Below are 25,901 nucleotides of genomic sequence, written 5' to 3'. Positions count from 1 at the left end.
CCATTGGGCAACTCCTATAGGTAGAGATGACCTTGCTAATGCCCCTGACTGGTATCTCCACTTGGGCTATCTCCCACTGAAGAGACCTCAATAAAGGTCAAAACTAGTCTGGGTAGTGGCCCTTCCTTGAATGCATAACATTAGACATATCCGCAAGGAGATGTGTTTTGCATTATTGGAGATACCGAGATAGGAGTGATAGTCTCTTGATCCACCTTTGCAAGGAGTTGCCCTGGTGTTGCACCACCTTACCCCAGTCCTGAAGATATTTTCAGGCGCAAACTTTGTTTGCTCACACTTGGATAAAGGATTAAACTAAATTTATTATATTATATTCTAACCAAGTGAAAAATAAACTTTTAACATCTTTCTCTAAATCCGAGAGCCTGTGTAGCTCAGTGGATGTGGCGTTTGCACACCACGGCGCTTGGCCGCACGAAGGAAGACTTGGTTTCGAGTCTAGTCGGCGACTAGAGGAAATTTTTCTAAGCCTTTTTTCGACCGGTTCCCGAGTTAGTCGACCTCTGGCACGGGCAAGCGGGTTTTTCCTCCCGGAAACTCAGGTTTTTTCGTCCCGTAAACTCAAGAAAATCGACCGTAGAACCCACATTATTTCAGACATTAAATATATTGTGTTAGGGTTTGGGACCACGAGATGGCGGCACATTTGAGCCGTCTCTCTTCACTGTGTACCACTTAATTAGTGATAGCCTTGGGCCATTTATCTGATTGGTACCAGTGGAGATTGAACTGCCCACTCAGTCTCCAAAAGTTAGATAGGGCTAAATGGCCTCGCCTACTCCAGTATACGGGAATAAAAAAAATAATAAAAAATAAAATAAAAGGTGTTAGCTGAATTATGTAATTAGTTCATTCGCTGAATTATGTTCTCTAAATCCAGAGTAATTTATTAAAAAGGTGGCACACCATTGGGCAACTCCTATAGGTAGAGATGACCTTGCTAATGCCTCTGACTGGTATCTCCACTTGGGCCTGGCTCCCACTGAAGAGACCTCAATAAAGGTCGAAACTAGTCTGGGTAGTGGCCCTTCCCTTAATGCATAACATTAGACATATCTGCAAGGAGATGTGTTTTGCATTATGGGAGATACTGAGATAGGAGTGATAGTAGCTTGCTCCACCTTTGCAAGGAGTCGCCCTGGTGTTGCACCACCTTACCCCAGTCCTGAAGATATTTTCAGACACAAACTTTGTTTGCTCACACTTGGATAAAGGATTAAACTAAATGTATTATATTATATTCTAACCAAGTGAAAAATACTTTCAACTGTTGTTTTAAATGCTACAGAATATGATAACAAAATGAAACGTCTCCTGGAAGATACCAACACCTACAAACCCATAGACAGAGACCCGACTTGGCCTACACACAAAAAAACAAATGATCTAATAAAAAAAGTGTCTCTCTTGACGGAAGAACTTAAAAAATACTTACAATCAAAACATCCTTTGATACCAAGAATATATGGTGTTCCAAAGATCCATAAGACATATACCTTTAAGACCAATAGTAGATGGAAGAGATTCACCGACTTCCAACTTGGCGAAATACCTCACCAACATATAACATAAAAAATAGTAAACATTTCGTAGAAAAAGTGAAAGATATACATATTGGTCCAACAGACATCTTAGCAAGTCTCGACATTATCAGCTTGTTTACAAACGTCCCGAGACAAGAAATTTTGAATCTCCTAGAAGACCTCTTCCCTCCAGACATCTTGAATCTTTTTAAACATTGTATAAACAATACTTTTTTCACCTATAAAGATAGAATCTGGGAACAAAAAGAAGGACTGGCCATGGGTTCATCATTATCACCGGTATTAGCAAACCTATTTATGGAAAAATTTGAAAACAATGCTCTTAAGAATTACCATAAAAAACCAAAAATATGGCTATGCTATCTGGACGATATTTTCATCATATTCAGTGGAACAACAGATGAACTTATCAATTTCAAAGATTATCTCAACAATTTTCACAACACCATAAAATTCACTTTAGAACAAGAAAAAAATAAAAAAACTTCCTTTTCTGGATATTCTATTAGAAGTTAATGAAGAAAGTCAACTCTCCTTCTCAGTATATAGGAAGCCGACAAACACTGGAAGATTTCTAAATGCAACCTCACACCACCATCCTTCACAAAAAATAAGTTTGATTAAAACTCTTCGAGACAGAGCATACAATATCTCCAGCACACAAGAAAGATGTAACGAAGAACTAAAATACTTAACACAAATCCTCCAACAGAATGGATATGAAACAAAAACCATCAAGAGAATCCTTAAAATGCCTCCAGCTAACAACACAATAAAACAGGATTACAAAAATGCAATCTCGCTTCCTTATATCAAAAATGTTACAGATAAGCTAGCCAAATTAATGAACAAACACAACATAAAAGTAGCCTTCCTTCCTATGGAAAAAATCTCAAGATTCCTACATCCACCAAAACCACCTCATCATCCTCTTAAAAAAACAGGAGTCTACAAAATCCATTGCTCTTGCAGGATTTGCTACGTAGGACAGACAGGAAGATCTGGAGAAATACGCATGGCTGAACACCAAAAAGACGTACAATACAAAAGAGAACAAAAAACGGATCTTGCTTTCCATACCACTTCCACTGGACACGATGTACTCTGGCATAATACGACGATGTCATACATAGAAAACAGTTATATAAGAAAATTTAAAGAAGCTGCTAATATGCTAAAAAACCCAACCCAATGCAATAAAAATCAAGGTTTAATTCTCCATCAAGTGTGGTCAACTCTAATAAAAAATCTACCTCAATCTGAGCTTGGCTGTATGAACAAGAACAAGAAGACGTGACATCGTCCAGTATTGTTCAACGTCAATAACGTTATATATCTGCATTCTGTTATTTGAGTCTTATGAATAGCCAGAAGGTTATGATTTGTATTTATTAATTCTTGTGTTTAAACTTTAAGTTATACTATTTACCCCCCGAAGATGTAAATCCTACGATTTATGAAACTTGTCGTGAACTATTATTTCAGTGTTTTATATAACTGAATATAATATCAAAAGTTCCTGGCAAATAAGTCAGCTTTTACTCTTACAGAATACAGAGACAAATGTAAGAAAGCTAAACAGTGTGTAAAACTAGCTAAACAAAAGTCATGGGAGGACTTTGGCAAGAATATAGAAAATAAATATCAAGAAGGTGGCAAAATATTCTGGAGGTTGTTGAAGAAGCTTAGGAATGGAGGAAAGAGTGCTGTAAAAGGAATTAGAGATGATAAAGGTGAAATGAAAACAGGAGAAAAAGATATCCTTGAAGTATGGAGTAATTACTTTGAAAAACTGCTAAATGAAACAAGCAGTGATGACAGCACAGTGATAAAAAACACTGACCAGGCATGCAGTCAGGAATACATATCCATACTTGAAGTAGAAAAAGCCATCAAAGGCTTGAAATGTGGAAAGGCAGCAGGAGTAGATGATATTCGACCAGAAATGCTGAAGTATGGTGGTATAAGAGTCGTACAGTGGCTGCACTGCATAGTTCAGAAAGCCTGGACAGAGGGACGAATTCCCGATGATTGGAGTAGAGCTCTCATAGTACCCATATATAAAAAGGGAAATAAAACTGAATGTGAGAATTACAGAGGTATTTCCCTACTGAGTGTTCCTGGCAAGATCTATGCAAGTATACTTGAGAAACGGTTGAGAAGAATTGTGGAAGAAAAGCTTGGTGAAGAACAAGCTGGATTCAGGCCAAATAGAAGCTGTCAGGATCAGATCTTCACTTTACGACAAATAGTCGAGAAAGCATGGGAATATAACAAAGATCTGTATTTAAGTTTTGTCGATTTGGAAAAGGCATATGACAAGGTGCCAAGAGAGAAGCTATTCAATACACTGCAGTTATATGGTGTCAATGGGGCATTATATCAAGCAATACTTAGTCTTTATTTGAGTTGTGGGTCAGCAGTTAGAATTGAAGGAAGTACGGGAAGATGGTTTAATGTCAAATCTGGTGTGAGACAAGGATGTACATTATCCCATCTGTTATTCATTATCTATATGGATCACATTATGAAGGAATGTGGTATTAAACCTGATATCAAAATTGGAGATGTTAATGTCAGCTCTTTGCTTTATGCGGATGATGTTATACTTCTAAATAAATCCGCTACAAGTCTGCAAGATTCTCTAACTAAATTGAATAGCTGTTGTAATAGATATGGTATGATGGTCAGCAAAAAAAAGACAAAGACAATGAAAATAGGCAGAATCATTGAAAATGTCAACTGTGTTGTGAATGGAGAACCTGTGGAACAAGTAAAACATTTCAGCTACTTAGGCACAATTTTTACTGAAGATGGTAAACTAAATATAGAAATAGACAACAGAATCAGCAAAGCTGGTATCGTGGGAAGTCAATTGAATAAATTCATATGGAATAAGAAAGAAATTAGTCGGAACACTAAATTAGCTGTATACAAGACTGTGTTCAAACCAATTTTAACTTATGGATCTGAGAGCTGGGTCAGAAGTAAAACACTTGACCAAAGACTAGAGACCGCAGATATGAGAGTCCTGAGAAAGATTAGAGGCGTGAACAGATGGCATCAATGGCAATATCATATTAAAAACGAGGATATTAGGAAAGAACTTGACATTGTCAGCATCCAGGAATGCGTTAGCAGAGCTAATCTCAGATGGTATGGTCACTTAAATAGAATGGGAGAGGAAAGATTAGCAAAACAAGTGTTCTCTGCCAGGTTGGCAGGAAAACGACCCAGAGGAAGACCAAGATATAGGTGGATTGATACGCTACAAAGTGCCTTAGACGATAGAAATATAAGATCTGATAATGTTGGAGTCTTGACAAGTAACAGACTGATTTGGAGGAAAATTGTAGATAGGAAGTTAGTAATGATGTAATTTTTTCATGTAGTACTGTCATATCCTGTACACCCCTTGAGGGTACATGGCAGGAATTTGATGATGATATAACTGAATAATAAAAAAATGTGGTGTAATCACCGAAATATATCTTTTGAAAGAGTTAATTGTTTTGGCAGTCAAAAATGATTTGAAAAGTGAAATATACAATAAGAAAGGATTTGAGAGAAAGTTGATGAAAAAAGCGAAAATGAAGAGTGTGAAAGTAAAGACTGAGTCTGCTGCCTCAGTATGATAGGACAGAATTGAGAAGGGTCATGACCGCTAATGAAATTGTTATGCAAGAGAATGGTGTGCAGTATATAGATGTACAGAGTTAATCTGATGGATGAAAGGAATTGTATATTCCTGATGACTGCATTTGAATGGTTTTAGAGTAAAACGTTTGGAAAAAGTGTTGTTCAGTAAGAAGTTCATTAGAGAAACTCGATATTGAGGGAGGGGGAGTGCAAACAAGAATGTGTCTAGACACTACAGGACAAATGAGCATGAGTACAGAAATAACTAAACAGCTGAGTCCAGTTTCCCAGGTTTTGGGCAAGTAATGACATTATGCAAGGGTAACTGTGAGCACAAGGAGATGTTAAAATGCATGTACACAAATGCCATAAGTATTAGAAATAAAGGAGAAGAGTTTTGGCAATAGTTAGCTCAAATTGGCCAAAAATTATCAGCATCAGCAAGATCTGGTTGACAGAGAATGATGCAGTTATAGGAATAGAATGTAGGAGATATTGTATCATCAGACAAGATGAAAACAATAGAGCAAGAGAATGGGTATTACTAATAAAAGATGAAGAACTTCAACCAACAAAAATAGAATTTAAGGAGGAGATCTAGAGAAAATGTTTCATTTAAGGCTATCTCATGTAAGATATTTATCATGTAAGACTTCTATTTTACATAGAAGCCAACAGGACAAAATAAATCGTTGATTGCTGCTATAGATCTGGGGGGGGGGGGGATCCACCAATAGATAAGCATAATAAGTGAAAGCCGAACAATTATCATGCACACTTCAACTATGGGGATACAGACTGAAAAGAGAGAGAGAGAGAGAGAGAAAAGGGCACATGACAAGATTGAGATGAAAATTATACAGTTACTAAGGAATAATTATCTGAAACAGCACATGATGGAGAAGACCTGAGGTTTGAGAGTGTGTTGAATCTGGTAATGACATCAGAAGATCTATCTATAACTAAAGTAGCAACTATATCTCAAATCAGGGAAAGCAGTCATGCAGTCTTTTTCTGTGAGGCTGCTCAATAAATGGAATTCTCCAACGAGAAAGGGTTTATTGTGGAAACACAAAGCGGATAATAATGACAAAATTAGGTGAAAACTTGGAGCAATGCCATGGCATAAAAAGCTACAAGGAAAGAATGTCAGTAGTGCATGAGAGGTGGTTAGGGATTGCTGGAGGGAAGCAATATCAGACTGCATACCCAGGATTTGGAGGATAAACCAAGTAGAGCAGGAGCAGCAAAAAACTATAGAAGGAATAAAAAATAAAATAAAATAAAATAAAGGTGATTAGCATACTCACGAGCAATACAAAGCAGAGGCAAGAAGAGGAACTATTATGGCAAGAATGCTAAATCAGATTATGAGAAATTATCCGATTATAGCTAAGCAGGCCAAAGTAAACCCAAAAGAGTTTTTTTGCCATGTAGCAAGTAAAAGAAATGATTACGGAAAACATCTTTCCTCAGTGCTGGCAGTAGCAAAGTGACAAAAGCAGAAGAAATAGTTGAGCTACTAAGAAATCACTTTACAAGGGTGTATTATCCAGGTGGAGACTTTGCAGTTACTGATGTGACAGAGACTCATGTCAACACTGATATATGAACAAGAGGTGCTCAACATATTGAAAAGTATCAATGTGAATACAATAGTGGGACTAGATGGCATGTCAGCCCATGTATTATGGGAATGCTCAAGAGAATTGGCATTGCCTCTAATGTTCAATCTAAGCTCAGCTTTGACAAGGTTCTAAGGGAATGGAAATAGAGCAAGATAGTACTCTTACATCTGGCTCCAAGATAGGAGCAGCACATCAGAACCAATTAATATATCAGGACTGGTGGTTAAATTATTGGAAAAGTTGCTTAAAGGTAAAATTCGGTAATGGGTGGATAGGAATATGATATTCTATGGCAAGCAGCCACAGAATATCATATTCTATGGCTGCCCACAGTATTCTATCATAGAATACTGATGGACTTTGCAAAGGCATTTGAGAGATACCAATGATATATGGAAAGATTTAAGGAGAGAGGAGGATATTCAGTTCTTTGCTGATGATGGAAATCTAAGGAGGGCAATAATTAATAAAAGTGATGTAGATATCCTGCAGGATGATTTAAACAAACTGCCAGTGTGAGCAGAGGACAATGGTTGTGAATTTAATGTTACAAAATGTAAGGATGAAAAGATTACATACTGATGACACTGGATTACATGAAACTGATGAGGCCAGGGATTTGTGGAGGATGAGTGTTAGAGATTTGAAGTTTAGAGGACATATTTCAAAAGTTGGCAGGATAGCTCAAATGATTACTTGGATGTTGAAGAACACACTAACAGCTAACAATAGAGAGGTTATTATCCCTCTTTGTAAGGCTATGATTGCTGTATGTTGACTACTGTTTACAGATTTGGTCACCTTTCGCTATCTTGGGGATCAGAATACTCCCTATGAGGACAGATTGAAGGTATATGGGTTTCAGAGTTTAGTCGACAAGAGGGTACATGATAGAAACTTATACGTTACTAAAGGAACAAAAACAACTTTTTCATTACATGACTAAGAAAGAATAAAGGGTTATCCCTGGAAGTTGTATAACAATGTGGTTACTAAGGGTGTGCAGACTAGATTTTTGCTTGGAGAGTGGTGAATGAGTGGAATGCATTGCCAGAGGTAGTCTTGAGTACTCCTATGGTGAATGAATTGAAGGAGAGGTATGATATATATTGTGTGGATAATGCCACACAATATATATCATTGGAGAAGTCAGGGGGCATGTTGTGGTATGCCTGCGTTTGGAGAGCTCCAAAAGCTAAGTTGTTTAGTTTTTAAAAAAATCTCATTACCGGTTAAAAATTTGTGTTAGAATTAGACTATATTGTGGGGTTAATTAGTTTTAAGTTAAAAGTTTTGTTTTAAATATTGTTAATTTAGTCTTTTGCATGCTAAGTTATGTAGTGTAGCACATGGCACTGATACGAAGCAGAACAACGGCATCCAAAGTATCATTATTTTAGCCAAAGAAAGATTATGCAAGAGGAATTTAGCCAAATGGGCTTCGTGCAATACAATGTTTGTGAAATATATGAATTACCAAAGGCAAATGGAATTTGGTTTGAAAGCAATAGTGAAAGTGTGGGGAAAGTGTGCCAAAAATGCTATAAGAGCGAGGATCAAAAAGTGTGTCTCAGGTTGCAAGATTGAAGTAGTGGATGGAATACGCTTGAAAATGTGTGTGATGTAATGGCAGACAGGATTGAAAGAGAAAGAGAGTGTGTTGAACGAAAGAATAGTATGACTGATGTCAAGAATGAAACGTTGGCTGTAATGAGGAAGATAGCTTGGCTACACAGTGATACATAGGACGAAGCAGGAGCTGGAGCAAATGAAAAAATATCTGGTGAGTGGGTAAGCTGATAACAGAAAGAAAGTGCAAGATAAGAGAAATGAGGGCTAGACCAAGAGAGAAAGAAAAATTAAGAAGCAAGACTTGTATGGTGATACAATCATATAAAAGGTGTGATCGAGGAGAGATTGACAAAAGTTACTGAAAATAACAAAGGGAGAGAGAGAGAGTTAAGATAGCTAGTGTGTTGCTGCGGTATGACAGAGTAGAGTTGAGAAGGAGTGCCATAATAGCAAATGACTCATGCGTAGGTTATGCAAGAGGAGGGGTGTGGAGTTTGTGGAAGTGCCAAGCGAGTATCATGGGCAAAAGGACTTATACAGAAAGGATGGTTTGTATCTGAATGGATTTGGTGTTCAGAGCTGCAAAAAATGTTATTGAATGAAGTGAAAGTGGATGTGCAGAATCAGGGAGTTTCCCTGATTCTGCACCTGATGCTCCCCAAAACTATAGCTTTTTTTTTGGGGGGGGGGGGGGGGTTGTTGAATGGATATGCAGACATCAGAGGAGACAGTCGACTGTAAGAATGTGTACACTATGCCTATGTTAGTACCACTGGTAATAAATCAGAATGGGATAGTTAGTATAAAGCATCAGGATAGCAGTGGGCTTAAGAGGCTTTTGCACTTTATGTACACCAATGCCAGGAACATTCGGAACAAGCAGGAGAAATTATTGGCATTGGTTACTTCATCCCGGCCAAAGGTTATTGGCATTAGGGAGACATGGCTAACAGAAGATGATATAGATAGTGGGATAAAATGCGAAGGGTACAATGTGTTCAGGGAGGACAGAGAAAAGAATGGGGAGGGGGGTATTGATGATAGCTGATGAGCTGCAACCAAAAAAGAGAGTAGAAATTCAACTGCAGAACATGAAAATAGCATTTGAGGACATCTGGTATGAGATAGAGGCCATCAGAACAAAATATATATAGTTGGATGCTGCTATAGACCAGGGGATGGAAAAGATGATGGAGATAGTATGCATCAGCAGACTCAATAAGTGGAGGTCAGGTAATTATTATGGGGGATTTCAACTATGGGAACAAAGATTTGAAAGGAAGAGAGGATACATGGGAGGAAGGAAATGGAGAATTTGTCTATAACAACCTGGGAGGTGGCTAAATGCATGGAATTTTCAGTTAAGACAGGGTATATGTGGAATTGCAGGGCTGGTAAGTATGACAAGCTTAGGAGATTCCTTGGATTGGTACCATGGCATGTAAAACTGCAAGGGCTGGATGTTGATAGTGCATGGAAAGTGGTGAAGGAGTGTTTCAGGGAGGTAATGGCAGACTGCATATCTACAGTCAGGAGAGCAAATCAAGTGGAAGTTAAATGGATGAATATCATCATTAAGCTGGAGCTGCAAAAAAAAAAAGAAACAATTGTGGAGGGAATTTAAGGAGAAAGGTGACCAGCAGGCACATGAACAGTAAGAGGCACACGCCAGAAGGGTAACTAGTATGGCAAGAAAGGCCAAAGCAAGTATGAAAGGAAGTTAGCAATGCAGGCTAAAGAGAATCCCGAATAGTTCTTTCGATATGCTGCAAGTAAAAGAAAGAATGTATATGGCAGAATGATTTTAGGAAGATAATTGAATCAGGTGAAATAGTAGAATTACTAAGCGAACACTTAGCAAGAGTATATCATTCAGGTGATGATATTACAGGAATGAGAGAGCCAAAGGCTTATATGGGAACTAAGGTAAATGAAATGGAGGTGCATAGCATATTACAAAACCTTAATGTGAATACAGCTGTGTGGATGGTATACAGTTCAAGTTTTACGTGAAGCAGTGAGAGAATCGTCAGTCCCCCTTGGCCATACTGTTTAATTTAAACAATACGGCCAAGGGGATAAAAAGGGGATGAAAAGAGATGAAGATAGTTCCACTGCATAAAGGAGCTCCAAGACTGATGTAGCCAATTACCAACCGATCAGAATATCAGGAGTTGTTGTCAAAGTACTGGAGAAGTTGGTCAATAGCAAAATGCAGGAATGGAAGATGGAAATAGGATACTGTATGGGAGGGGGCAACATGGTTTTGTGAAGGATAGGTCATGCTTCAGTAATGTGCTCACATTTTATAATACAATGACAGCTGAGTTGGATAAAAAAAAAGGTAATGGGTTTATAGCAATACTGCCAGACTTTGCAAAGGCCTTTGACAGGATACCACATGGAATTCTAATCAGTAAACTGCTGCACATGGGGATGGATATAGGGTTGGTGAGATGGATAAGAGGGTGATTGATGGAGAGATATAAGGGAGTAGTTTATTCAGGAGTGGAGTCCAAAAGAATACCTGTGATTAGTGACATGCCGTAGACGTTCTGTTCTAGTTATTTGCCGATGATGCAAAGTTGGGTAAAGCAATAGTTCATAAAGTTGATGTCAAAATTTTGCAGGATGATTTGGATAGATTGGCAGACCAAGCAAAGGAGAATGGATGTCAGTTTAATGTGGCAAAGTGGAAGGTTATGCATTTTGGGGTGAAGAAATTATCAGCTGTATATCATATTGGTAGAACTGTACTCCAGGAAATTGATGAAGCTAGAGACTTGGGAGAGTTAGTGGCTAGGGAGTTAAAGTTTAGGGGGCACATAGCAAAAGTGGCTAAAGCAGCTCAAGAGGTTGCTTGGTTACTGAAGAATACTTTGATGAGCAGAGACAAGAAGGTTACTGTTCCTTTTTATTGAGTCTTGAAAAGACCCCATCTTGACTACTGTGTGCAGATCTGGGCACCAGGGTTTCTTGTGATGTAGAGGAAGAAGTAGAGAGGATCCAGAGGTGAGTGACCAAGATGGTAGCAGGTTTATGGAATGAACCTTATAAAAACAGGTTGAAGATTTGTGGGTTACAGAAACTGGTTGATAGGCAGAGAAGGGTTGAGTGAGAAATACAAATTACTGAGGGGTTTCTACAAGATTAATTCAGGGGAAATTTTTCAGAACAGGTCTGGTGGTGGAAGAACTAGGGCCATCCATTGAAACTGAGTAAGAGTGTAGTTAGCAAGGGTGTTAGAATATTTTTGATGATGTTCAGGGCCTCCCTTGATGAGTCTAAGGACTCTTTGGAGTAGCCCGTAATAGTAGTAATAATAATGGGTGTGCATTTCCCTCGATGAGTCTGATGGAGATGCCCATTTAATAATAATACTTTAGAAGAGTCTAAGAAAGAGAAATTTGTAAAGAATCAAGCTAGGAAGTTTAAGTCAAATATAGCTTGTTAGGAAGAGAGTTTTAATTTAGAGTAAAGAGTCAAGGAATCATGAGAACATAAGGATGTCTATTTAATTTTTGATGATAAGGTGCCAAGAAAAGCATTCAAAACATTACAGTTACATAGTGTAAATGGTGCAACATACAGAGCAATATATAGCCTATATTTGAAGTTTTAAGTTAGCAGTCAGAACTGGAGGATAATAAGGCTATCCCTTATTATCCTCCAGTTAAGGAGTGATTTTTTACTTCAATCCCACTGACGAAAAGGTTGCAAAGACATTGTACAATTAGTACATGGATGGGTAAGGGATTTCAAGCAAGGATTATAGATTTCTATAATCCTTGCTTGAAATTGATCCTTAAATGAAATCTTTAATTGATTGAAATTCCATGTTTGGTCCCTATGGACCAAGCATGGAATTTCAATCAATTGCATGCTTGGTATAAGACTATTATCCTGCTTATTTCAATAAGCATGGAATAAGAGAGAAATCAGACAAAACACTAAACTAATAGTATACAAAATATTCTGAAAACAAATTTAAACTTAAAAGCTGATCATGAGTCTATAGCCAAGAGATATGAGAGTTCTAGGGAAAAGAAAGAAGCTAAATGAAATACTTAAATAGAAGGGATGGAAAGATTGAGGCCGACTGATGCAGTTAAGAAGACTAAAATATAATATCTGACAAGATTAATTTAATAACATTATGTATTAGGAACGTGAATGATATATGCCTTGTTGGAGAAAATGTGAAAGACATTAGAACAACATTAAGTAAACTCAAAATTGCTACTGAAAAACTAGGATTACAAATTAACCAGGATAAAACTGAATATTTAAATGTATGCAGAAATCGCAATTGAGGGGGAAATGACCATTTCACCATTGATAACCTGAAATTTAAAAGTGCCACCTCCTTCAAATATCTTGGAACACTGATTACTCAAGGTAATAAACTTAGTACAGAAATAAAAGCTAGAATGCATGTCTCCAATAGATTTTATCATTCACTACATCATTTATTATCCTCCAAAATTCTATCAAGCAGAGTTAAAACAGAAACATACAAAAATTGTTTCATATGCAGCAAAAACCTGGAGCATAACAGACCAAGATGCAAAAGCATTGCAGATCTTTGAAAATAAAATCCTCAGAGAAGTCTATGGACCCGCAAGAGATAACACAACAGGTGAATGGAGAAGAAGACATAACCCAAAACTAAATGAACTCTATACATTCTCACTTCTAGTTGATGAGATTCGAGCATGCAGATTGAGATGGTTTTAGACATGTGAAAAGAATGGGTGAGGAGAGAATGGCTAAATAAGCATTTAAGATGAATGCCTGATGGATTTGCCAGTTTGCAGGATGAAAAACCCTGTGCATGCCCAAGACTGGCTAACTTGGCTATGGCTGAGAAAGATCCTGAAGCTCTCATGTCGTCAATAGGAATCGAACCTAGGACACTCCTTCCCCAGGTATATGGTGGCAAAGTGCATAGCCACTAGGACTCCTGCTCATGAGAAGTTTTGAAGTTTTAAGCCTATGATACATCAGTAATGTGAGTGATCTAAGGATTTTTCTTTATTTATTTATTTTTTTTTTTAATTGATTTTTACAATTTTTTTGATATTTTTATTGATTTATTTAGATATATGTTGTTGTTATGTGCCATCCAGTCATTTTCAACTCTTGGCAATCCTGTGAACAAAGGCTCTCCATCCCACTCGCCCTCTTGTCCTTTAAGTAATTGTAAGTTCCTCTTCTCATTCCCTAAATCTTCCCCAACATAACTGCCTTTTCCAATGATTCATCAGCTTGCATAATATGACCAAAGCACATCAACTTCTGTTTAGTGATCATCGGCTCCAAGGAGCATTCTATCTTTATATTCTATAAAAAACCTTCTTATTAGTCATTCTTGCAGTCCATGGGATTCTTAATAGTCTCCTCCACACCCATAATTCAAATAAATCTATTTGCTTTCTGTCTTTCTTCTTAATAATCAGGCTTTCACATCCATACCTTCAATACCATTGCTTTGACAATTCCTTTTGCGACCTTACTCACACCTCTATCTTTCATAATTTTTGTCAGGTTTAACATTGCTTTTTTCTCATGACTATTGTTGCACCCTGAATGGTTTTGGTTCAGAACGAAAAAAAAAAAAAATCAATCAGGGCTTAACACAATAACAAAAAAATTTAATGAAAAGAAAGGCTTGCACTTGGCAAAACACAGGAATTTTTGCAATCTTATAAGGTAATGAATTATAGTAATGTATCAAAGCAGCATGTCATTTGTTTATTTTAATGAGTAGGAAATATTGTATTATATCACTGTATGGAATTTGATTAAACAAGTATAAATCACTGGACAACTTGTAAGATTAGGTCCAAAGGTCTTGTACTTGCTGGCGTATGACCCGAGGCAGTGTAGTTCACAGAAAGCGAAGTGTATGGAGATTCCCAGAAATTACGCTGACGTAGCAGAGAGAAAGTTAAGAGAAATTCATGAGGACGAGAATATCAAAGTGCTGTGTAGGAGTTCCTGGAGAAAAAAAGAGGGCGTTGTGCGGAGAGAATAAAAGGGGTCCCGCGAGGACAAACGAGACTTTTTCTCGACTTCCTGGTTTTGGATCGTTTCACCGAGGTGTGCCTGGAGCTTCCTGGTCGTGCGAGCAGTGCGATAGGCAGAGATGAGTGGCGGCGGGAAATTGAAGTAGTCTCCTAGTGATACGGCAGACAGAATTCCAGCGCGAGTGAGCGAACGTTCTCCTAATAAGCGTTCGTGAGCTCATAGAGGTCCCCTGAAAAAAATCTCCAAAATTGAAGTAGCCATGTTGCAGATGAGAAAGCCTATCCAGTAATAATACAACGCTGCATGTGGAATAAGGAAGGGACCACCACTCGGGCGTAACAAAGGCAAGCCAGACCTGCAGACCTAATCCATTTAGTGAAGGTAATGTAGACTTTTGTTACCTAATTACAAGATCGTAAGGAAGGAAATTAATATGTAATGTAATTTATGTAAGGACAATGCAATATAGAGAACTTTAAGTGAATAGTGCAACTTAGTACAACCTGATATTCATTGTCAATTTGAACTGGATTGAATTGTTAGAAGGAGGTGAATCTAAATGTGTGTGTGTATATATAAGAATACTAGTTAGAATTAAATCGAACCTAAATTTACAAAGTAATCCCAGAATATAGAGGGATATCTATAAGAGAATTTTGTATGTTTGAATGCAGTGGTTAGCAATGTGCTTGAATGTCACTTAAAGCATCCACTGAGCTCTTAAAATTGAATTAACTTTCTTAATTTAGTATTGATATGTATAAGTGATTTATCTAATGTGTATTTTGATATAGTTATAGGATGTATATAGAGTGGATAATAAACATGTATTTTTATCTCAAATCTGAGTCCTGACTGATAATGAGTCAACTCACCACTCATTAAAGTTCAAACCTAACAAGCGGGAGAGAATTAAAACGCTAGAATATTGGCCACAACTGATAGTAGGAATTATTAGATATGTGTAAGATTAATGGTAATATCTCCCTGAATAGTATTTTTTATCTATTATAGGATATAGGCTGGTGCAGCTATAAAATATAAATTTGTCTATGTCCAAAAAGAAGACAGAACCAGAGTCTAGGTAAAAACATATTACGACTGCAAAAATAAAGAGCGATAGAGAGAGAGAGAGAGAAGGTATATAAGGAATGTACGATTAAATCAGAAGAATAAACGATATATAACACTATCCTTCTTTTAATTTGATATTCACATTTACCATCATTTCTGATTCTGGATCCCCAGTAAATGATAACTTTCAACGATTTCTATTTCATCTCCCTCTATTATAAATTCATTTAAATTGCCAGAAGCCATCACTTTTGTTTTGCTGATGTTTATATTAAGCCCAGCTTTGTTGCTTTCTGTCTTAACTGATAGAATCAACCACTCTAGATGTTCCTTAGTATCTGCTATGAAGGTTGAATCATCTACATATCTTTTCTGCCACCAATCTTAATTCCAGCTGGATCTTTGTCTAAATCAGCCATTCTCATAATATATATCCACTATAAATATTAAAAAGATTGGGCGACAGTATACAACCCTGTCACACCCCTTTTTACACTCGAACACTGTTTCTCCATATATATACAAATTGCTGGGGGAGGGGGGGAGGAAGAAAACAAAACAAAAAAAAAAGCAACATCCATTTTTGTTAACTAAGGAATCCAAAATTAAAATCTTACATAAAAACTGTAAAAGAAAATTTTATTTTATAGGATAAAAGTTTAGCTTTTATGACTTTATAATTTTAGTTTTATTTGGAGATACCTGTTTTATCAGAAAAATATCTCTGACAAGCTGACGTTTTATCAATATATAGGCCAATTTTCACTAAGAGAAAAATTTATGGAAAAAAAAAAAAAAAAAAGATAAGAAAAATTATGTACCTTTAACCTTTGTGTCATCCTGAGCTTTATATTCTGTACTTTTGATAGCTAGTTCCACTCCATATCCTGAAAGCCGAACTTTCTTTTGAAAGCGTTTCTGTCAAAAAAATAAATAAATATAATATAAGGTGGTGAATATTAGGAGATGAATTGGCCATTTCAGAAACATCTACAAGAATTATATTACAGTAATGATTTTACCTAATCACACACCTCTTTATATGATCACATCCTTAATGGAAAATGTCTGAAAATGAACTAAAAAAAATCATAAAGTGGCAGGTTTATATAATTTATATATTTATTTGCTAAATAGAAACCTTTTAAATGGTTTCTATTTAGCAACAATGCATCATGCGCAGCGGCAGCATTGCATCCAGCAGCAACTTTCCTCAGCATTTGGCAATCAGTACACGTCTTGAACAGTTCCTCTGTTAATTTTGTGTTTGAGAAATAGGTTATGTCTGTATTATCAATAAATATATCATGATATTTTGTGCAACTTGGACCCTACATGTCCAATCAAAAAACCTAGTGAAGAATCTGCGAAAAAGAGGCAAGCAATTGATCTTGAAACAAAGTTGCAAGTTATAAAGCAACATGAAGCTGGTAAGTCAGTCAATGTGATCGCACATGACTTCAGATGATCTCATTCTACAGTGATGACCATTTTGAAAAATAAGGATAAAATCATAGAGGCTGTGAAAGGATCTGCTTCCATTAAATATGGAAGTTAGTATGATAGTGATGAAGCAACAACAAGATCCTATTGTTGATATGGAAAAGCTACTTGCATCATTGATAAAGGACCTGAACCAAAAGTGCATACCCCTTAGCATTAGAACCACTAGGTCTCTTCAACATGTTAAAGGAGAATGCAGGGACCAATTATGACTACAAATTCTGCCAAGGAATTTGTGCAGAAATTGAATAAAATTATTATGGAGGAAAATTATTTGCCACAGCAAATATTTAATATGGATGAGATTTCAAAACTCCTTGTTTCACAAAAAAAAAAAAAAAAAAAAAAAAATGACCGAGCAGACATTCATCCACAAAAAGCTAAATCTATGCCTGGTTTCAAAGCTCTTAAAGACCATATTACAATTCTGTTAGAGAGTAATGTGGCTGGATATAAACTGAAACCATTTGTGATGTAGCACATTGGGTATCCACGAGCTTTCAAAACATTAGGAAGCATACTCTTCCAGTTCATTATCGGAGCAATAAGGAGTCGTGGATGACTCAAACATTGTTTGATGATTAATCAGCAGTTATGCAAGTGAAATGAAAAGCTATTGTGTGAAAGAAAATGTAGAGCTTAAAATTTTATTAATTCTAGATAATGCTCAAGGTCATCCGCCTTACATCGATGACCTTCACCCCAAGATCAAGGCGTTTCTACCTCCAAACACAACTTCATTGATCCAACCGATGGATCAGGGAGTTCTTGCAGGGTTTAAGGCTTATTATCTACGGAGAACTTTTTCACAAGCCATTTCTGCCATTGAAGGAAATCATCAGAATCTCAAGCAATTCTAGAAAGCATTCAATATTTATCATACTAATAAAAATATTACTGTGGCTTGGGAAGAAGTGACCTCACAATGTATGAGTGGCATAAGGAAAAAGACAATAAAAAGGTTTGTGCAAGATTTGGAAGTTTTGAAAAAAAATTAAGACCTTTATACACTGAGGGAAGAAATAGTGGGCCAAGCAAACAATCTGAATCTCGAAGTGAATGATGACAACACAGTTCAACTCATTGAAAGTGCCCCTGAAGAATTGGTTGAACTTGAGGAAAACTTTGTTGCAGAAGAGGAAGAACGAGATAAGGAAGAGAGAAAAGAGAAACAAGAAGAGGTAGTTAAACAATTCACAGTGAAGAGTTCTGATCGCTAACTGCAAAATGTTCTCTGCAGTTAGCGATGTTCTCAAAAATGTCTTACATAAAGACATGGATCCCAATGTTGAATGCTACTTATTAGTAGAAAAGAAAGAACATGATATGTTTACTTGCTATGATGAAAAGAAGAGGAATAAGCAAAGCACATCATTGGACATTTTCATCAAAAAAAAAAAAAAAAAGGTTACACCAGAAGAGCCGCAGCATGGTCCTTCACATAGGTAATAAAGATGTGATTTAAGTGATTATTCTCCTGTTTTATAATAGCATTAACATACAGTACAGTTTAATAAGGCTTAAAAATTAAAATAACAGTATACTTATTACGGTTAAGTCCTTAACCGTTATAAGTCTGTTGATTTAATGTATCGACTTATGTCCGACCAACTTGCATCCTGCCGGATGGAACGGAACCCCACGTAAGTCAAGGAATGACTGTACTTATCTGTCTATCTATGAAAAAGAAAATAAAACTGCATTTGATATCGTTAAGAATGTTTTAATTAGAGCTAATCTAGGGTGGTGTTTTGGAACACCACCCTAGATTAGGTCACTTAAACAGAATGAGAAATGAAAGCTTGGCAAAATAGATGTTTGATACCAAGATGACAGGGAAAATATTCAGAAGAAGAACAAGATATAAATTGATTGATGCAGCCAAAAGTGCCTAGAAGACAAATATAAGTTCTATCGATACTGGGGTGCTGACAAGTGACAGACTAATCTGGACAAAAACTGTTGATATGAGATTAGTAATAATGTGTACTTAATTATGTAGTACTGTCATAATATCCTGTACATTCCTTCAGGATATATATCAGGAAATTGATGATGTAAATTAGACATCTGGCCAGGATGTTTCACTTAAAATGGCTTTAATTCTTAACATATTTTTATGCTGCATAAATTTAAAGAAAACACTAATCTCTCATTACACCAGAGTACATAACTTTACATTTACTAACATTGAAATGAAAGCCATTTGTACATGCCCACAATTACAACCTATTCAAATTATTCTGAAAGTGCTGTATGTTGGTCACATTCCTGATTACCCTACCTATCTTTGCATTGGCAAACAGCTGTATGTTGCATTACCTAAATGACATTGGGAAGGATTTTAAATGATTGAATAACAATAGACCAAGAACTGATCTCTGTGGTCACCACTGGTCACCTAATTTTTGCAGATTCACACATCCCATACACACTTTTTGATATCTATTAGTCAGCCATCCTCTTATCCATGCGAATATTTTATGATTCAACCCATATTCTCCAATTCATGCAACAGTCTTTCATGATATATCCTGTCGAAAGCCACAGCAGTATAAAAGTATCATGGTGTATCCATTCCCCTTGTCTAACTTAATAACATTATTATAAAATGTAAGAAATATGACCTCCCCTTAGTAAACCAATGCTGTTTGTTGCAAGTACAGATTTTAAAGGCTCTCCTATATATATATATATATATATATATATATATAAATTCTACTGTATCTAAAACCCACAGTTAACTTGATAATGATAAGGGCATGAATGGACCAGTCCTTGTAACATTGAAGTTCTAGTATTTTCCAAAAAATATTTGTTGTACTCAACTGTTCAACTTCAGTGTCAAATTTTAAATTCCAAAAATATCATATCAAAACAAAAATGTGAGTACATTACCATATAAAAAGACATCATAAAATGAAATTAACTAGTTTTAGTAATACCTTGCTAATTATTTACAAATGTTCATAATAATGCTTAATGGTATAACCAGAACCAAGAAGAAAAAATACATTTATTTAATTCACTAATATTTTGCTGGTTTTCTACCCGCTCATAGAATGGGTAAAAAAAAATAGTCCTTTATATCTGATTATGCTTTTGACGAAAGTCACAGAGATTCTATCAGATTAGTGAACTAGTTCTCTTAATAGCTCATAAAAAAAAAAGTTTAACACATTTGTAAATATGCAAAGAAAGGCTTAGATGTTATTCACTACTCATTACTGTATGAATAACACCAAGAGGAATAAACAACATTTATTAAGCTCACTAATATTATGCTGCTTTTCTAACTAGCTGGGTAGAAAACTGTTCTTATAGAAAGTGATCTTCACCTCCCGGGGGCTGCATTTGCAATAGGAAACACTGCAGGCAATGATGATCTCTTCTACTAGAATAAGTGGTAGGGTTGCAGATTCCCTTTCCCCACAAAGTTTGTAGGACAATTATAGACATCCATGCCCATGGCGGGATTTGAACCCACGACCTCTTGGCTGGGGAGCGGACAACCAGGCCGCAGACAAAATCTGTTCAACTTTTTATTTTTATTTTTATTTTAGAGTGAGTTAGACAAATTATGCCCTCAGCATCAGAGATGAAGGTAGGACAAACTACTTGAAAATTTATTAGTAAACAGTAAAATTTAAGGAAAATGGATATATTACATCAATTGAAAGATTTCGATATGCAAAAAAAAATAAATAAATAAATAATAAAAAATAATAATATCTGTCCAGCCAAAAGATAAAATTAAACTTATGAAATTAATACATTTATTTATCAGAAGATATACATACATTCAATGTGTAATCTTTAAAGGTACCTGTGGCATAACTATAAACAACAAGTTACACAATAACCACAGTAATTAACTTTAATGAAATGAAAGTACAGTTATTTCATACTGAAAATAACAGTACATTATCAGTGTGTAGAAACAAGCAAATCAAAGAAATGGGAATACAAGGTACATACAGCAGTCGATAGTTTACCAATTAAAAACTGTTGTCGCGTGCTAGAAATTAATATTAATAAATAATATTATTAAAAACTATTTTTGATGGTTACATAAGAATCTCCTAAACTTCTGGGAGAGAGAGACAATCATCCCAATTCAGATTTGGCCAACATAAAAGGACTTCACAAGTTACACAATAACCACAGTAATTAACTTTAATGAAATGAAAGTACAGTTATTTCATACTGAAAATAACAGTACATTATCAGTGTGTAGAAACAAGCAAATCAAAGAAATGGGAATACAAGGTACATACATATTACTTTGAAAAGGTGTTCCTATTTAAACCTGCTTCTATGGAGAAGACAAGCTTCATCCCACCAGATACTATGTTTAGTGTCAAGACTATATTCTGCCAGACCATATTTTTGAGGTTTCATGTATTCAATTTAATACATCCACAGAACAGCCTGTATGCCAGCTAATGATAGAGGTGATGGTTTGTCTTTTGTCAATGGCAACAGATGAGAAATTTTGTTCATTAGAAAATATGTGGGAATAAGGTGATACTTATTCCTACATATTTAAATTTCTACCAATCAGTTCAGAGATGTCCAAGAATGGTAAACTACCAGCATTAGAGTGATAAGTTCATTTTCAGAATGAGACCAAACAGCAAAGACATTAACATAACAAAACCAACGAGAGGGTTGGGGATAAATGGATGGATGAGAACAAGATATCTTCTAGATGGTTCAAAACATAGTTTTCCAAAGGGAAAGACAGAGGGTTATCCATGGCAGTGCCTTCAACTTGTCTATAGATCTTGTTTTTCCAGCTGATATATCCTCATTCTAACAAATTCAAAAATCCTCGCAGTATCAGAAGGATAATAATCATCATCATCATATTCCTGACACGTACCCTCAAGGGGTGTAGAGGATATGATAGTACTACATGAAAAAAATTGCATCACCACTAAACACAGTGGTGATGTAATTTTCTAAATATCCAGTGGGATGAAGCTTGTCTTCTCCATAGAAACAGGTTTAAATATGAATGCCTTTTCAAAAAAAGTTGCAAAACTCTTTTACATCGGCCAAATGTGAATCGGAATGACTGTCTCTCTCTCCCAAAATTATGATATTATGCAAGTTCCTAGCTAGGAACTTGAATAATATCATAATTTAGTTAGCATGCCAAGAAATGGACCAAACATGATAACTATACATTTGATAAGCTTAAAAAAAGTTTTCAAACCTGAGGAATTACTGATTAAAGAAAGTATGCTGGCTACAAATGAGATCTGAAATAATCTCATTAGAGTAAAACAAGTCAACAAAATTAACATTTTAATTATAGAATGTCCTAGGCTACACACATCAAGGACTAAAGACCCGAGAACTATTAATTAACAAAAACAAATAAAAAAATATTAATTTTTTAATTAATTATTAATTAATTAAAAAATTAATAAATCTTGTTAAATAACAATTCCTTGGCCTTCAATGAATACAGGCTATTTTGTAATCTGGCCTATGAAATCAGTAATGAACAACTGTACATTTTACTTACAAGCATGAATGAACCAAAACAGCATAGGTTAATGACCATTAGTCTCCACCAATATCATCCAAACAGAAAAGGCGCTTGTCATTAGTAATTTCATTATTGCCAATTGGTAAACTATTGCAATTATACTCTGTTACTTCTCAGTTGAGATAGCACATCAAAAAAATAAAATCTACACAAAAATTAAAGTCAGGAAACATGGTAGCCATCTAAATAGCTACCGTTCCAATGAGGATGAACATTATCGTCTTGTAGGAAGAATGTCTCCCCTATTGCATCCACATACAGACAAACATCAATGACTTTCTCTCTATAAGTTACAGCATTCGTAGTTCAACTTTTTTTTTAGTGTTTGGATAAGAAGAATACATGTATATGCTACCACACACAAAAAAACTATATACAAGACAACAAAATGCATAAAAGAATATGCAAATAAGCATTATTATAAAAGAATACAATAGTGTGAAGTGACACTATAGTCATATATACATATAAAAATATACAAATAAGCATAAAATTAAAATTGAATGTCTAAGTTCGATAACCAGTCAACAGCATCAGTGGAAACTGTTATAAAGTCAGATATTGGTCCCATGAAGGCTCTGTGAGGACAGTCAAATGTGATCTGTTGTATAGTTTGGTTATCCTCACCACAGTCACAAGTTGAGTTTGGTCTTTTCCCCAAGTAAATAAGGAAGCTCTGCACCTGCCATGTTGGTGCGAACCCTATTTAGTGAGGTCCATATTTTTCGAGGTAGGTCGAACCCTGATGGAGGTCTATTTGAGTTAAAGACAGTCTGCCAGATTACCGGGGCTTTGGAAGTCCATTCCGTCTGCCATGCTACTGTTGCATCATAGCCCTCAGTGAGAAGTTGTTGTGCCATTATAATAGGCAGGTGTCTTGACTTAAGCCTCTGTGATGTAAAGCTGTCAATATCAGTGTATAGGAAGCAGTGGGTTCTGGCAAATTTTGTTATATTCGCGAATTAGGTTGTCCTGGCTTCGTAGTTGTGGCGGTTGTATGTGGCTTAGAACTGGTAGCCAATATGATGGAGTAGTCTTTATTGTTTCCAGAAATGATACACAATGTCTGATTCAACACAGTATCAATTAATTTAATGTGTGCACTGTTCAGCCAGATAACTGAGCAATATTCTGCTCTGGGCCTCATCTACTTAACTGCTGAATACTGTTCAGTTGTCTGTGGGAGCACAAGTCCCCCAGGTTGTTCTGGCAAGTTTATGCAGTCCCTTATTTCTAGTTCTGAGTTTGTCAGCAATATTGGAGAAATGCCTATTAAAGGAGAGGGTTCTGTCCAGGGTTATGCCCAGATACTTGGGAGGATTAAAACTGCGCAGTAGTATGTTCTCATTTAGTGGCACTCTTAAGATGTCTCGCGCCATGCTATTGTTCAAATGGAAACAGCACGTTTCAGTCTTGGTAGTGCTTGGAATAAGACGCCACTTCTCAAAGAAGTGGTTTAGCTCCTCTAGGTCACTAGTTAGTACATGCTCTATAGTACAGAAGTTCTGGTGTTGGAATGTGATGCATAAATCATCAGCATATGTGAATTTTCTAGACGCCCTTGGAAGGTCAGAAATATACAAATTGAAAAGAAGAGGGACCAGAACTGATCCTTGTGGGAGTCCACTGTTAAGTGTTCTTGGCTTGCTCATATCATCATCATCTAGAACTACCTGTGTTGATCAGATGGGTCATTTTTTTTCATTTCAGTATTTTAAGGAGCTGGTAGATCATGCCGTTCCTCCATACGGTGTCATATGCAGCCGTCAAGTCTGTAAAGACTGCACACCAGTTTTAAGGCATTTTTCGAAACCAGATTCTATATGTGTTGTTAGGGCCAAACTTGATCTGTAGAGTTGCACCGAGGGCCTGAAACCGGCCTGTTCATGAGGGAGAATGCCAATAATAATAGTACTAATTCTATTGTAAATAAGTCTTTCTAATAACTTAAGACAGACACTAAGCAGTGTTATAGGTCTATAGCTTTCAGGTTTATCAGTGGGTTCAACTAAGAAGCACATACATGTCGATCCATCCACCGAATGAGATGCCTCCACAAGCCATCACACTACTTCCACCAAAAGTGTCCCTTTCATGGATATTAGAGGCATGATAACATGCCCCTGGTTATCTCCAGATCAGAGTACATCTGGTATTGCTTTAAAGAGCAAATCAGACTTGTCTGCAAATAATGCCGACTCCCCATTGGTCTTCTACTTTCGCCATTCGCCTAACATACCGACCACCTTCGTGAAACCTTCTGTGCTGAACGTTCCTGTAGATGCAAGGTCAGATCATAGCCGATTCAGGGTGGCACCCTGTTTCAGCAAGCAGATAAGTGGAGATATCATTCATCCACCATGGTTGTAGCTTTCCTTCACTTCTACAGGATGCTGTTTGATGCTGTTGGAATTAGACTGTGGTTCACAGTCTGTGAACCACAGAATGATTCACATGCAACCATCTGGCTACCTCTGCCTAACTTTGGTTGGCTTCTAGTCTTATGATAGCTAACCATCTGACTTCATCAGTTAATGATATCTTGCAGTCATATCCAAGAATTCTGCTATCATAAAATGTCTTGTTCTTACTCCAAAAAATTATGGAAAACTACTCCAAAACACCTGCTTCTATGCTATGGCATATTTGCATATACCACTGATAGCAAATACAAAGTGCTAACCAGACTCAGCATCCTGTTATACATAATATACTTGACTTTCAGATGTCCCAACCAGAGAGTTATTAAAGATTTTTCTCTTTGTTTCCTAATTTATGGAAACCAGTGTAGTTTAAAATTTATCTATAATTTAAAATGAAAACATTTTAAATTTTAATTTCTCCTCCCACATTAACATCAAATCATAATAAGGAGCTCTTCTCTCTCAACTCTACTTATGAGCCATTTGTATTCTGAAGAAATGCCAAGTCTTGAATTTTAGCCAAAGCTATCAAAATGTGGCAATTAACAGTATGAAGATGTCTGCCAATTATTTGTTACCTCCCAATAGCATAGCAAATACAGCAGCTAAGACTCAATGCTCTGCTACATTGAAGAACAAGAAGATGAATCAAAATGTAGATTGGATTAAATAGAACCAGGATTTCCAAAGAAATGCATGTACTTACATAATGAAAGCATAGGTGCGGGTAATTATTCATACCAGTGCTTCATGTATGTAACACCAGAGGAACAAAATTTATGAAGTTGCTTATATTTCACTGGATTTCAAATCAGATCCTTCATAATACAAAATACAACTTAATATTGAACACAAAATTCTGAAGTAAGTTTTTATTGTACAATGAAACCTGTGGAGTATTCATGAC

General features: G+C 36.2%; 1 protein-coding gene across 4 annotated transcripts in view; it reads right to left on the bottom strand.

The window, feature by feature from the left end:
• Uggt (UDP-glucose-glycoprotein glucosyltransferase) overlaps nucleotides 1-25,901 on the bottom strand; it is an 835,069-nt gene that overhangs the window by 704,375 nt on the left and 104,793 nt on the right. For all 4 annotated transcript variants that reach the window (XM_090403047.1, XM_090403050.1, XM_090403049.1 and 1 more), the window contains exon 7: nucleotides 16,330-16,426. In XM_090403047.1, coding sequence (XP_090259173.1) covers nucleotides 16,330-16,426 — 97 coding nt within the window. The remainder of the gene's footprint in view (nucleotides 1-16,329; nucleotides 16,427-25,901) is intronic.

This window comes from Typopeltis vanoorti, chromosome 13 (genome assembly GCF_054136105.1).
Source record: "Typopeltis vanoorti isolate ZY-2024b chromosome 13, IOZ_Tvanoo_1.0, whole genome shotgun sequence".
In the NCBI taxonomy this organism is placed as follows: domain Eukaryota; kingdom Metazoa; phylum Arthropoda; class Arachnida; order Uropygi; family Thelyphonidae; genus Typopeltis; species Typopeltis vanoorti.
The sequence above is the reverse complement of the archived record's forward strand: the minus strand, read 5'-3'. Positions and strand labels throughout refer to the sequence as shown.